Source organism: Colossoma macropomum, unplaced genomic scaffold (genome assembly GCF_904425465.1).
Source record: "Colossoma macropomum unplaced genomic scaffold, Colossoma_macropomum, whole genome shotgun sequence".
Classification (NCBI taxonomy): Eukaryota; Metazoa; Chordata; class Actinopteri; order Characiformes; family Serrasalmidae; genus Colossoma; species Colossoma macropomum.
The window spans coordinates 4,045,613-4,061,500 of NW_023494805.1; the positions used below are offsets into that span (position 1 = coordinate 4,045,613).

Below are 15,888 nucleotides of genomic sequence, written 5' to 3' on the forward strand. Positions count from 1 at the left end.
TTTAGCTCAGTAATCCGATTTCTCAGTGCATGTAACTCTTACTCTGATTTCTTTCAGAGTTCTCAGTCTGTGAATGTGTGAAAACACTTTTGGAGCGACACTGAAACAAACTACATGCTTGACGAAATGAAGGATTTAAATATTCTTCATCTTCTAGATGATGTATGTTCATATTTTCAGGTAAAGTGGTTTGATTTAAAAGGCCACGATGTGAAGTTTGTTTTACGTTACGTTTGTGTCACGTCTTATTCTGTGAGTTTATTGGCTGATTGTAAAGTAGAAATCTGATTACTGTCTGACTCATGTAGACTCTGAGTTTCCCCATTATCTGATTACTCAAGTGCATGCAAGCACTTTGATCAGATTACTGACAAAATCTGATTTTCTGCAGTTATCAGATTAAGTGCTTGTAAACGCATTCATAGTGTGAGAGAAGGAGACTTAGCTGGAAAGTAAGGTAAACTTCTACCCCAAAAATGAAAAAGTATAATAAAAATGAGATCAGGGGTGGCACCACACCTCCAAAAGTCAAAACACAATAAAAATAATAAAATGACTGATTCTGAAAAGTGTGCTAGTGGAAAAAAAAATAAGTGACAAAATTATCTGACTTGCAAAAGCCAAAATTGCAAAACTGGGCCACTAACTGACTAACTAAAACCAACTTTCAGCAGCACCTGTATCATATATCATGGCTATAATAACATGTCCCAATAAACCTATTCATAAACAGTGTCATGTTTTGAACCTGGGGGTTCACTGGGTTGTCCTTACATTATAAAGGTGGAGGAGACAGTTCAGTTCAATTCAACTCAGCTTGTTTCACTGGCATGAAAAATAATGCTACACTTTTACTGCCAAAGCAGAATTTAAAGGCTTTTAAAGTAAAACCAACAGTTAGGAAACGTACTAGAGTTTAGGAAATGGTTGAAAACTGGTTGGAAAATTAATGAGATGGGTCATAATGCTTGATGTTCATTTACAGAGTTCTGGAAGTTTCAGTAAAAGGTTCTGGTGGCCATGAGTGAGATACTAACCATGTGGCAGATTGGAATAGCGTTGATGGTCTAAGTATAAGAAGAGGAAGCAGTAAACCAGTAGGTTGTGGCTGTGGGCATTGCTATAGTTACAGAATCTTTACACCCTGATTGGTCAGAATGCTCACAGTCCATAGTAAAATACTTTGTGATTGGTTGGGGCTCATTTTCATGTTGCACCCTCCTGTGGTTACAGTATTAGAATGGCTAACACCACAATAGCAGGTATTGTCTTTAATAAAAATAAGCTCATTTGGCAGTGTGGATTTTGAGCCAAGCTTAAAGCCACATCGTGTTGTTTTTTTCCACTGTTTTTCTTTACAGCAGGCTGTGTAACTGTGTTTTGAAAATGAACATGATCGGCCATGACGGTGCCAGACTCCACTCCGGCAGCTCCGGCCTGTCACCAGCAATTACAGCCGCACCCTTACCTGTTTAACTTGGCCTGCCATGAAAAAAAAGGCTATCCAAGAACCACCATCAATCTCTGGCTAGTTTTATCTAGCCCTTGCTGCCAGGCTCAAACACGAGTAGGCTATGATTAGATCTGACTCCGTCGTTCAGAGGATAAGATGGCTAGCAGTTACTGTCCCCTGCCAAAGAGGCCATACTGATCCGTTCAGAAACACTTTCCCCTCTCAGCCTCAGATCCTGATGACTTTGGCTAAATTTCAGACGTTTAACTCACTCATTATAAAGGATCTGTTCAGTGTATGCATGTGTATGGTGGTGAATTAAGAAAAGTTTAAGTGAGCAGCTGAAGGTCAGAGGGAATCTGGTAATTTTGTATGTTTGGTTTCATGAGGAGAAAATAGAGGTATTTGCTGCAGAATGAAAAACATTTCTGAAGAACGACAGGTGGTGGATGAAATACATCAATGCTTTGAAACATTTTTTTTTTCCTACTCACAGTAATATATAATGAGAGAGAATCATCTGTGGGCAGAATGATCAGGATGAGTCATTTCTCTGTTGTTGCTTATTTGGATAATTATGTATTTACCATAATTGAAGGCTGAGGATATGATTCAGTGCGATCTAGCAGCTACGCTCCACTTGTAAATGTGGTTATTTGCTCTAACTCTCTTCGTATCTCTCTCCATCTCTCTCTTTTTCTTTCTCTCGCTCACTTTCTCTGTCCGTACAGGTCCAGTGATTATGGCACCACCTATACGAAGCTGAACCTGATGCCCGGAACGACCATCATAGTCACGAATTTCTACATTTGTCCAAGCAATAAGAGAAAGGTAGGAACTCGGTGGAAAGCTCTTCGGTCTTGGCCTTGCTTTCTGATCAGTGGAGGAAGCCCAGAACATGTGAAAACAGCCAGACATTCTCCAACGAATACCATCATTTCTCACCAAACACTAATTATTCATCCCAACGTAAACACCATTGGTCACTACCAAACACCATCGTTCACCACCAAATACCACCATTCTCCTTCAAACACCTTCACTCTCCACCATACACCATCATTCCCCATCAAAACCTAACATTCTAGCAAACACCTTCTCTGACAAACACCCTCATTCTCCACCAAACGCCATCATTTACCAAGAAACATCATACTCCATCAAACACCATCACCGTCAAACACCAACATTCTCAAATTAACTCAGGCATTCTCTAACCAACACCCAAACTTCACCCAAACACCAAAATCTCTCAGCAAAGACCATCTTTTGCCAACAAATTTATCTTCTTCAAACACCATCATTTACGAACTCAGTAATTAACCTCCATCAAACACCTTCGTTCTCCACTAGACACCAACTTTCTCCATGAAACACCATTATTCTCCACCAAACACCATTATTCTCTACTAGACACCGTCTTTCTCCACCAAACACCATCATTTGCCACCAAACACCATCTTTCTTCACTAAACACCATCTTTCTTCACTAAACACCATCTTTCTTCACTAAACACCATCTTTCTCCACCAAACACCATCTTTCTTCACCAAACACCATCTTTCTCCACCAAACACCATCTTTCTGCACTAAATACCATCTTTCTGCACTAAACATAATTATTCTACAACAAACACCATCTTTCTTCACTAAACACCATTAATCTTCATCACTAGTCACTGGTATTCTCCATCAAAATCACCATCTTTCTCCAACACGTGTTTCCCAACAAACATTGTGATTCCCCAAAAACCACTGCTATTTTCCCAGCATCACTCCAACCAAACATAAACAGTTGTCACACACCCTATTCTGGTTTGTCTGTGTTTGTTGGCAATGCTGAGTCAGTGTTCTGGGCTTTACTTGCTGCTCCTCTCATCCTGTCCTCTCGGTCCGTAGCCTAGCTGGGAGTATTTTTGCTGGTGTTATGAGTTTCACGAGACGTAGAAAATGCTTGTGTTTGATGCAGTTCGTGAACAGCTGCCGGTGCTTATGAGATACAAAGCAGTAGCTAAGATAGATGGACAGTGGAGTTGGTAGTCAGATACATGGATTACAGCGTTGTTGCTTCATCTTCATCTTCAATAAAAAAAACAAACTCAGTCTTCACTCAAGAAACATCATAACTTTCAAAGAGGGTTATTTTGTAAAATGATGTTTGGGAATGTTGAGGTTTTTTGACAGATTGTTGGTGTTTGATGTTTGATGGAGAATGATAGTGTTTGGTGGGTAATTTTGTTTTTATTGGACAGTGATGGTGTTTAGTGAAGAATGATGGTACGTTTTGCAGAATTCTATATATTTTTATTTGTTGGAGAATGATGATTGTTTTGGAGAATAATGGTACTGTTTGAAGAATCATGGTGTGTCATGGAGAATGTTGGTGTTTAATGGTGAATGATGAGATTTGGTGAAAGACATTTTTGGGGGATCGATCATTTCCCCTTCCCTAATTTAATGGACTCATTTCATTCTCATATACAAGAACATGTTTTAAATACTTTGGTACAACATCGAAGACATTACATGAGATCTCATGTGAGAATCTCAGCTTTACGTCTCACTAGACCGGGTCTGCTCTTCTGTTTCATGATATGGGAAACTTCATTTCGTTCACACTGTTAAGACACAATGGCTCAGATGGAATAGTACTTTTCAAACAGGCTCATATTTGTCTTCTGGAGTCTCTACTGTGCATAGTTCGTATACTGGAAGTGTCCGAATGTGTCCAAGGCTTCCAGAGCTTATTTAAATCAGCACTGTTTAGATCACACACAAACACAAACTCAGGCTTTCTATGCTGTGGTTGTGCAGATGTTGTGGTAAGAATGAATCACTCTGTCAGTTCACATAGCAACTCTGACTGATGTGTGAGAGTGAGTGTCTTGATGCGTAAGACTGTAAAGTGCTTTTAATTATAAATCCACAAGGGGGCGCTTAGCATAAACATGAAGTATTCATAAAAGCTTAAGTTGTTAAAAACAACCTGGTTTAAAATGATTAAACCATTGATGATTGTTTAAAAAAAAGAAAATAGAACTCCTCTGCAATGATATCCCCATTTCTCAGACTGGAGAGCACATTGAGTTGCAGTAAAAAAAAACAAAACGCTTGCAGCAGTGTGTTTAGCCTAGCAGCTAACTTGCAGCTTACACCACTAACTTATCTTAATTTTGTATTTAACTTTTAACGATACAAATACTGTGCATATGCAGGTTGTGTATGTGTGCACTGTGCACTTCAAGTCCTAGAGATCAGTGACGTTTGCAGTCAATTATTTGTGAACTATTCTCACTAAATATCTGCACTATCAAAGAATATTTCCCCACTGGCCAAGCATAGATCAAGAACTAGTGTTTATAGTAGTTGTAGTCCATCAGGTAATTTTGACACTAGAAAAATCCAAATTTTTGTAAACAAAGGGCCTCATGAAGTACAAAATACTCAAAGTTTTTAAGTCCTGTCTTTCAGTGATGCGCAAAACGCTGCTTGAGTGCAAATATCTCCACTTTGTAGGGAATCTGAAGAAAATGAATCTGTGCAAAATGAACATTTTCAAACCTTTAACGTGTCTTTTTTCCTTCTCTTAAATTGACAAGTTGTTCCACTTATTGGGATGTATACTTTGTAAAATAATATTTTGTCATTTTTATTTTAACAGAGTTACAGTATTTGAATTTGTGCTACAACACTTGTAACTTTTCTAGCACCAGTGCTACCTGCTCAAAAAGTTAAGGGACAACTGTGCTACTAACGTAATTCCGCTGATGAAGTGGATATATTGCTTTGTTCAGAACTGAGCTGCTAAACAGCCGACAGATATTCTCATACATTTGATAATTAAAGCCTAAATAAATTGTTTTCTTGTGGTCAGATATGACATGTTGTTCTTCACCTTTGGTGATCATCACATGTGATAATGTTACTAATTCCTGGTTTGAAACACATTAGGAATAACAGCAGAGTTACATTTATATTTTGGAATAGACTTTTTCTACATTTTGATTTCATCGTGACAGCAGACCTGGTGAGGCTGAGTAACTGAATTATCCTAAGGGCCATTTAAAAGTCACTCTATGTGATGGAAATCGATGATTATCAGACACATCTGCTTTAGACGGGGTTACTGAGGGTCCCCACCATCGGTGTACACACACACACACACACACCACACACACACACACACACACACATCATTACACATGTACACACACTGAAATGCTGTCAGCGTATCTCTGTCTGACATCTCTTCCAAAGGTCAGACACAATCAATAACTCACAGTAGTTAGAGGTGATACAAACACACCAGGGCATCTCATCCATTTAAGCAACAGAACCCTGCTTAATAAAGAGACAATGGGGGGAAAAAAAAAAAACAAACAAACATTTCAGATTTATGACTTTAACTAGAAACATGCATTTCCTGCAGAATGGTCGCGCAGCTTAAATGGTTCCCCCTTCCTGCTAGGTTGATTCTAGGCAGTTACTATGGTATCCCAGAGGGTTGCTAAGGTGTTGCTAGGCAGTTTCTATGGTATCCCAAGTGGTTGCTAAATTGCTGCTAGGCAGTTGCCATGGTGTATGAGGTGTTTTAGTTGTTCATAGGGAGTTGCCAAGTGTTAACTATGTGTTGTTGAAAATGAATAGGAGTCTATGTAAGGAAAGAGGGATGAAAAAACGACACCTAGAGGAGTGTGGGTCAGTATGGCTGCGGATTAGAGCTTGGGGATCTTCCCTGAGTTAGTACATGCATTTTGGTGTCGTTTGGCCGAAAATGAATGGGAGTCTAGAGGAGGAATGACGTTGCACGTTTCCTGCTGTTTCATGGCATTTCAACTTAAACTACGTTTGTAAATTGTACTTTAATAGCCTTAATAGCCAGATGTGTACTAACCGATTTTAATGATATGTTCGACTCAATGTTTACCAGCCCACGCCGGAGTTAATGTATGACTGCTAATTGACCCTTTAACCCGAAGATCAGCACACAGACTGCTGGTCAACATAGCAACGTAGACTACAGTCCCACCTAGCTAGTAGCTAACGAAAAGGGAAAGAGAAAGATTTAAAACGATCCTCGATAATTTGGAAATGAAAGCAGTTACATTCTGGCATTTCAGGCACCATTTAAGGTGGAACAGGAAAATTCGAAGAAGCTGGCGAATGAGAATCGACTTCAGCCTCGAAGAAAATCAAATGTTGAGAGACATTTTACAAGAAACTGTTCTACTTTTGTGGAAAAGTTTCCTGTTGGAGATGCGAGAAAAGCAGCTATAGCTGGGCTAAAACTTAAAGCAGAGCAAAGCAAGTTTCATTTATATTATATCAAACCAGGCGTGTGCTAACTGATTTTATTGATACGTTCAACACAAAGTTCACCAGCCGTGAGGTGGTGAGTGACATAACTGGACGAGTGATTCTCCTTGTTCTCACATTGGGGAAAGAAAAATGAGGCAGAGTGAACATGTGGCAGAGAGGTGTTACTTAAAAGCCTTCTTAGTGTTTAGGGTGTTTGGGATGTGTAGGACGTATGGATCTAGGCGTCAAAGTGCTTGCTTTACCGTTTCAAGTCAGCTGGCGGTTTGATGTAAAATTTCTCAAACTCAGATTTCTCAGATCGCTGTTATATTTGTGTTTCTCAACCACATGTTCATCCACAGTTTACGTTTTCGCTTCTTCTTCTATATAAGCACAACCAGATCTGATCCAGATTTTGGGGTTTTGAGCACTTTCTCATAGCTGAAAGTCATTATGTCTGTCTTCTCTCGGCCTAATCCTCCAATGTGCTCTCCCTTTTAACAAAAACTACTATTCTGTAGAGGCCAGTGTCTGGTGTCCATTTTCAAAATCTATTAGATATGTTAAATGTCATGTATTGTACACTCAACTTCAGATCATTTGCTCTCATTTATTCTGTTAAATTCAAAGTAATTCCCAATAATTTCGTTGCACAGGTCAGAACTGAGAAAGCTAAATCTAACATTTGTTCAAACAGTGGGCCTTCTATGTAAATAGGTTTTGACAGTCTTGCATAATTATGTTTAGGCTACTGTTTTGCTGACTGAACTCAAAGGCACACATTTGCGCTGAGCTAGCTAGCTAATAAAGTTATTGCTAATATCACTTATTTATATTTATATTTATGGCATTTGGCAGACGCTCTTATCCAGAGCGACTTACAATTTGATCATTTTACACAGGCAGGTGAAGGTAGTGTTAGGAGTCTTGCCCAAGGACTCCTATTGGTATAGTGTAGCTGTGCTTGCCTACAGCGTAGCAGGCAGAGGTGTTACCCACTACACTACACCAACCAACTTATTGCTACATCGCTAATCTGTATCAGTTCTGGTCAGATATTTTAGGTAGGAAGGCTGAACATCTCTGTAGTTTCCAAATCTGGTTGGACGGCATCCAACATTGGCAGCAAAGTGTTGCACAGAGGTGACCTTTTGAATAGTTTTGTGAATAAACAGTCTCTTAAAAACAAGCATCCAGTTCAAATTGAATATAGTTAATTTTGCTTGTTTAAAGGCTTCAGTGTGATTTTCATTTTTAAAAATAAGCACATCATATTTTGATGCCAAAACCAACAAGGAATCCTAAAGCAACAAACTGTAAATTACCTTAATTCTCCCATTAACACAAAAAAGAGAGTTTTAATCACACAATAGTGATGAGAACTCCATAGAATTACTCCCACGTAGGAAATGGCCTTGTAAAATAGGGCTGCCAGTTAAGCACATGTTCCTCAGAGCTGCTGTTGTACAGCTTTAGGAGCATGTGTTCGGTGCAGATGTTTGAGTACGAATCCACGTTTATTGTTTTTGATCAGCTTCTTCATTCACAAAGCCGGCACATTAATTCAGCATCTGCTGCCTAAATTGGAGGGCGGTGTTGTGCTTTGATGTTTGTGTGTTTACAAGTTTGAATGCCTAAACGTGAAGGTTTCTGTCTTTGTAGACGAGTGTTGTTGTGAGTTAATGTTACCGCTATAGATTCTGGCTGAGTGTCAGCATAGCAAACTGGGATAAAACAGCATTTGTTTGAAACCATCGCACCAGTTTCTCTTACTCAATCATTCCAAAACTAAAACCGTTTAGTGTTGGTCAAAAGTTTGGAAACAGTCTTGCAAGCCAGACTTCTGCATTTCATCATTGAGTCTGGTGTGTTTTGCTGCTCAGTGTGGCAAAAAGCAACCTTTGACAGGAAGGGGCCGTTTGATTGAAGCACAGAATGGAACTTGGGGAGTTGTGACTGACTTTCAACTCGAGACTTAAGACATTTCAGCCTGAGAAGGAAACACAAATCTGATTAAATTAGAACTACCAACCATAAAGTGGTAAATGAAGAAAAACCTTTTATTTGCCTGTCAGTTTTGCCGCAGCAGTCATTAAATCAATGCACTTTACAGTAAGACTACCCTTACAGAAGGGTTCATAAATGGATTAGAATTAGTTTATTAACAGTTATTTAATAAAGATCATTTATAAACAATTATAACACACACCGATCAGACATAACATTCTGACCACCTCCTTGTTTCTACACTCACTGTCCATTTTATCAGCTCCACTTACTATATAGGTGCACTTTGTAGTTCTACAGTTACAGACTGTAGTCCATCTGTTTCTCTGATACTTTGTTAGCCCCCTTTTGCCCTGTTCTTCAGTGGTCAAGACCCCCATGGACCCTCACAGAGCAGGTACTATTTGGGATGGTGGATCATTCTCAGCACTGCAGTAACACTGACGTGGTGGTGGTGTGTTAGTGTGTGTTGCGCTAGTCTGAGTGGATCAGACACAGCAGGGTAATACAGAAGGCTGTTGTTATCACCCTCACCCAGCTGTACAGCACTGCGCTCGTGTGAGGGCGAAGGACCGAACAGAGTGATTGAGACACCAGAAACAGAAAATGAAGAGAGAGAGAGACAGAGGGCACGTGCAATGAGAGAAGCAGAACAGAGGGATGCAATGAAAGGATGAGGATGACACTACATTAGCACTCTTTCTTTTATATTCCTGACCTCCATTAACAGGTCGTCATATCTGAGCACGCTCAGAAACAGACACTGCTTCCACTTCCTTCTTTTATTTCCCAAACAAAAAGTGAACACTAATTTTCTGATTTTCTTTTTCATTGTTATTTTGATTTTGGTTGAACCTGAACTCCAGCAAGGTAGACGCTCAGGTGCTTCGTGGCTGAGCTCGGCCTTCGATAAAAAGTGTGAACAACAGCGCGAGAGAGCTTAAGGAAGCAGTTTAATTTCAAATGACGGAGATTTCTCTTCCTTTTGTCTGCTGTTATCTGGCCCTGGGCGCTGGGTGTAAGCAATTATGCGGGAAGTAATGTGTTGGGACGGAGAGATAGCGGCGGTGTTCATTAATGTAAAATGACCTTCAGAATGAAAATGAGAGGAGAAAAAAACTCAACCGGAAAGTTCTCAAAACTGTTGGAGTTTTTTTTCGTGTTATTTCAAATTCATTGGTTTAATGAATTCGTGCGTTTAAGCTCAGTTTCTTAGACGAGGATGAAGCCTAATCCTGGACTACAGCTTCCTGCCAATGGAGAAGCTCCACTCAGAGTGCTGTGTAGTCCAGGTCTAGGCTTAATCTCTATCCAGGAAACCAACATGTAAGCCCTATTTGAGCTAGTTTTCCTGGGGAGGGGCTGTAATCTGATAGTTTTTGACAGAATCTGAAAATGCCTGTCGCCCTTTACATTGTACGTAAATTTCCCTAATGAATGGAGCAAAAGAAATGGCCCAAAATTACTTGGAAAAAATTCTGGTTCCATTGACTTACATTAAAAGTACTATTTTGGAGGAAGGTTTTGTTCCAACAGCAGCAACACATATATACACACATTACGCTCAAAGTATTTACACATATATACAATATACACATTACTGTATGTGTTGCAACATTCCAGTATACAGTTTTGTACAGTAATATACGTTATGAAATAAAAGCTATAATATATACAGTTGTATACTTTCCATATATGTGAGTCTGAGGTGGATAAATGAGATGGAGTGTACACATGGGATAGAATATACAACATATCCGACAGCAGCTATATATGTATGTGTATATATATATATATATATATATATGTATGTATGTATGTATGTATGTATCGCTGTTGTCTCCAAAATGGTATGAAAAAACCTACTTTACTTTTAATGTAAGTCAATGGTCCAAGTAATTTTGGGCCATTTCTTTTGGTCCATTCGTCATGAAATACATACTAGTTACTAGAAGAGATCATCATGATGACGATGATTCAGAAGTGTACTGACCAGTCTGCTCAGTCTTAGGTAATAATGACAAATTAGCTTCTGTAGTCTGTAAAACATGTAGCTCCCTTGGTAATAGAAGTCCTGTCTGAATCCACCTCAAAGTCAGCTTTACTGTCATTTCTCCTCATCACAGACGTTTTCAGAAAGGGTTAAACCTGGACAAAGGGTTAAACCTGGACACGATGCTACATTCAACACAGAACAGCAGCAGATAATAAACACAATAAATACAGACAAACTGTCGGCACAGATTCAGAGGCTGCTGGACTCTACAACACTTCTGCTGGTGGTCTAATTAGAAGACGAATGGTAATGGAATATTTTGGAGGTTCCTCCCACAAGGGACACAGTCCTGTTAGGCAGCGTTTGGGAAGCTGAATAAGCCTTCTTTTCTAGGACAATGTAGAAATGGGGACTTGAGTCAGCGACTCTGACTCGCTCAAATTGCATGGCAGTGCTTACTTGACTCACAGCTCAACTCGGGGTGGCACTGTACTTACTCTGGACTCAACGTGAACTCATGTTTAACTAACTCGTGACTCAGAGTCACGCTTAACTGACTCATAACTCGACTCAGACTCACTTTTAACTAACTTGTGACTTGGGGTCATGCTTAACTGACTGGTGACTCAACTCTGACTCATATTTAACTAACTTGTGGCTCAAAGTCATAAGTAACTGACTTGTGACTCAACACACTCACGCTTTACTAACTCATGACTTGGAGTCATGATTAACTGACTTGTGACTCAACACGGACGCACAATTAACTAACTTATGGCTTGGAGTTATGACTAACTGACTCATGACTCAACATGGACTCACACTTAATTAACTCGTGACTCAGTCATGATTAACTGACTCGTGTCTCAACTCAGACTCATGCTTAACTAACTCATGGCTCAGTCACGCTTAACTGTCTTGTGACTCAACTCATACTCACGCTTAACTAACTAATGTCTTGGAGTCATGTTCAACTAACTTGACTCAACACAGACTCACACTTAAGAGTCATGATTAACTGACTCGTGATTCAGCTTGGACTCAGAATTATACTTAACTGTATAATTAATGACTTGGAGTCTCACAACTCCACTCGGATTTGCATGACTCACCTCAGACTCACACTAGACTGACTCCGGACTTGGACTCATGCTTAACTGATTCACAACAGCTTAGCTGATTCGTGATTCAGACTGATGCCTAGCTGATTCGTGACTTGACTTGCTCTTGTGCTTAACGAACTTATATCTTGACTCAGATCGCGCTTTACTGACTTGTGACTTGTACGTCAAAGACTTGAGACTCAAAGGTTGAATAGCTCAGCCTGGACTCACACAATACTGACTCAGCACTCAACATTATTAACTCATAATAGTCTAGAATTACTGTTTTCATTTTACTATGTGGTCACTTTATTCAATTTTAGATGTGATTACATAATTAATATAGTGAACTACTTAGTTAGTTGCATCCTTTACATTTTCTCCATGTTTCTGTCGTTTTGACGTTTTAACAAAAGGAGAAGAGTCAGCAATGCAGACCCAAACCTTTTGATACAGAATGCAAACCAAATATAAATGTAAATCATTATGTAACTATGTAATTAATAGACTAAACTTCTAACTCTATGAAGCTCTCAGGGTAAACTGGTGAAGTAAGTTCTTCTCTATTCACCCTCAAACTGCTTTCACAGTTTCTCTACTCAGGCCTCCATTCTGCCCAACAGAACACTTCAAGGATTCATTGCAGATTAGATCTCTTAGCCCAGAGATGCAAAACCTGTCCTACACGGATTTAAGAGCCAGACTCCATTTCCAGCACTGGTAGAGTTTTAATATACACAGACTGAGTGGGGTGCAATACGGTGTTGGGCTTGTGCTTAATGGGAGAACGTTTGTGTAGGAGAAACGTCTCTCAGGACCAGAAGAGAGGAGAAAGAGATAAAAGCCAAAATGTGTCTGGCCCACTTCCCCGACGTGTTGACTGGTAAAGAATTCATTAGGCTTTCACACATTGTGAGTGGTGTGTAGGACGGGGCATGCTGGAGCTTTGCTTACTCATTCAGACCGGGGAGAAACCGAGGCTCCTCTGGAAGCATTAGCCTTTTCTCCTGAAGAGCTGCCTCTGGAGATGAAGCTAGTTCTTCAGGAGAAGCGAAGAGTTTTTTTTGTTTTTTTTTTTCTGGAGACATAGACAGTTCTTCAGGAGAGCAACCTAGTTCTTCATGAGAAGTAGATAGTTCTTCAGGAGAATAGTTCAAAGCTAGTTCTTAAGGAGAAATACAGTTCCTCTGCAGAAGACGGGTCTGCAGAAGACGCAGATAGTGAACAACCTAGTTCTTCAGGAGAAGTAGATAGTTCTTTAGCAGAAAAACTAGTTCCACTGAAGAAATTTCTGAAGAAGCTGATTTTTCAGATGAAAAAGCTAGTTCTTATAGTTGTTTGTTGTGGAAAAGAAAACAGTTCTTCTTCTTCAGAAGACACTAGTTCTTTAGAAGAAGTAGACAGTTCTTTAGAAGAAGTAGACAGTTCTTCAGAATAAGGTAGTTCTTCAGGAGAAGTAGATAGTTCTCTAGCAGAAAAGCTAGTTATGAAGACAACTCTGAAGAAGCTAGTTGTCTTCAGGAGAAAAAGACGCTGGTTCTTCAGAAAAAGAAGCCAGTTTTTTGGGCGAAGAGCATAGTTCTTCTAAAGATGAAGCTAGATCTTCAGGGGGAGAACATGAAGCTAGATCTTCAGGAGCAGAAGCTAGTTCTTCAGGAGCAGAAGCTCAGATCTTCAGGAGCAGAAGCTCATTCTTCAGGAGCAGAAGCTCATTCTTCAGGAGCAGAAGCTCGTTCTTCAGGAGCAGAAGCTCATTCTTCAGGAACAGAAGCTCATTCTTCAGGAACAGAAGCTCATTCTTCAGGAACAGAAGCTCATTCTTCAGGAGAAATAAGTTAATCTAGAACACATGAAACGGTGCAGTTACCATTAACTTAGCATTACAGGTATACCTTTGAGCGCTAGCTATGCGATTATGGCTAATAACGAATGGAGCCTATCTATTCTAACCACTGGCTTTTTTGTTATTCTTTGCCACATTCAGCAGGTTTGCTTCAGGAGAAGAGCCTGGTTCTTCTGGAGAAGTAGAAAAGAGAAGCAGCTAGCTCTTCAGGAGCAGTACATAGCTCTTCAGGAGCAGTAGCTAGCTCTTCAGGAGCAGTAGCTAGCTCTTCAGGAGCAGTAGATAGCTCTTCAGGAGCAGTAGCTAGCTCTTCAGGGGAAATGAGTTTATCTAGAACACATTAAATGGCGCAGTTACCATTTAACTTAGCATCACATGTGTACCTTTGATCGCTATCAATGCATCTGTGGCTAATAATGAATGGAACCTATATATTCTAACATTTGGCATTTATGATTTTTGTAGCTTTCATTTGTTCTAAACCTCATTTATTATGTTTGGCTAAACGTCTTAATTTCATGAAACATTCAGAAACATCTGCTCCAGCGTTTCACCCCTAATAGCCCACTCTAGATAACAGACACAGACTCCCAGCTTTGCTCCTTCACACAGCAAGTGCAGCTTTAGTCAAACACAACTTGGTGTTTGGCTGCAATAAAACCGCCAAGCCTTCAAAATGCACATTGTTAATTTAACAGCTTTTATTACTGGATAGACTCACGCGGTTCTAAAGAGGCCCCAATTACAGCTCTCATGTGTTTAGCTATGTTTAAGTAGTACAAATTGTTTCTTTGTTCATTGGGTCTTTAGCTTGTAATGAGCTTTTAATTCTGCTGTAATCTGTGTGCAGAAGCGCAAGCGCAGTAGCTAAAACTTGCTTTGGACTGTTGCTGTGTAATTCCTGACTATAAACGTGAAAAACTGAAATTGATTTTCTGCTTTGTGGAATAAATAAACAAGTAAATCAGTTATGCTGCTAAAGGAGTCCTCAATGCATAACTGGCTATATTAAAAAAATTATAATACACAGACTAAAAAGCTAATATGACTCCAGAATGACCCCGATTATGTTCCTGGCCTGAGATCAATAGCATCTGTTTCTTTTGTTTTCCCCAGTGTCTGTTCTGTGTTTAGTTGTGATCAATACAGTAACATGGAAGTGTTGGTGGAGATGAACGGATCAGCCTGGCCTGCTTTTAGCCCTGGTAAAATGCCCACTTCACAGTCTGTCTGCTGTCCAGTCATAGGTCAGATCAGTTTATGGGGTCAAAAGAGCCAGACTGTCAGTTGTTTGTGCTGCAAGTTGTTGTTGTGATAATAAAACCATTCAGCTCCAAAATGGAAACCTTATAAAATTACTTTAGATTTATTTTTTAGCACGCCATCAGTCAAAGGTTTGGGTACAGCTACACTGTTAAAAATGATGGTTCTTCAAGCGTTCTTTAGTAAAGAAAATGAACACTCAAAGGCCCAATCCCATTTTTTTATTTTTACCCCTACCCTTTGTTTTCGAGGGTCACCTTGCCCTTTGGAACTGAGTTACAAGGGGTAGTGGTTGAGATCTTCCCCTATGAAATGAGACCCTCAAATAAAAACAGCATCACTTCATTAACAGCTACCAGCGCTGCTCTGTAGGCGACCCTGCCAGTCTGCAGTGACAGCAGAGGAGGGTAAAGTTCAGCTCCTCACTGCTGGGCTTTAGTTACATTTAGGGCATCATATGACTTCAAAGAGGGGGGCAATTATTTATTATCACCCACCCCTAATTCTTCAGTGATATGAAGCTGAAGTCAGATATTCACCAGATACTTGTTTGAATTTTTCCATTCCACCTTAAATGGTGCAGCATTTCTAACTCCTGAGGCACCAGAATGTAACTAACCATTTAAGGTGGAATGGGAGGTTCGAGATGCGAGACATCAGCAGACTACAAGTGATTTTTTTTATTTTTTTTTTATGCTTGTTATGAAGAAAAGGACTATAATACATTGAAACAACATTAAACTAAGATAATACAGTGGTTATCGTAATTTTTTACAGTGAAAATTCTCACATTTGTGGGTTTCTTTGGTCTCTTTTTCAGCCATTTTGCCTTTTTTTTTCTTTTTCTTATTTTCTCATAACTCTCTGTTTGGAGTCTCTGAAAAACCTCTGTTTGGAGGGTCATGTAGCCCCGACACTTCACCCC

The 15,888-nt window shown here is 39.7% G+C and overlaps 1 protein-coding gene across 1 annotated transcript in view; it reads left to right on the forward strand.

Annotated features, from left to right (window-relative positions):
• The window catches only part of sorcs2 (sortilin-related VPS10 domain containing receptor 2), a 408,078-nt gene that overhangs the window by 200,409 nt on the left and 191,781 nt on the right, over window positions 1–15,888 (forward strand). Inside the window, exon 3 of the mRNA XM_036596509.1 lies at window positions 2,185–2,284. Coding sequence (XP_036452402.1) covers window positions 2,185–2,284 — 100 coding nt within the window. The remainder of the gene's footprint in view (window positions 1–2,184; window positions 2,285–15,888) is intronic.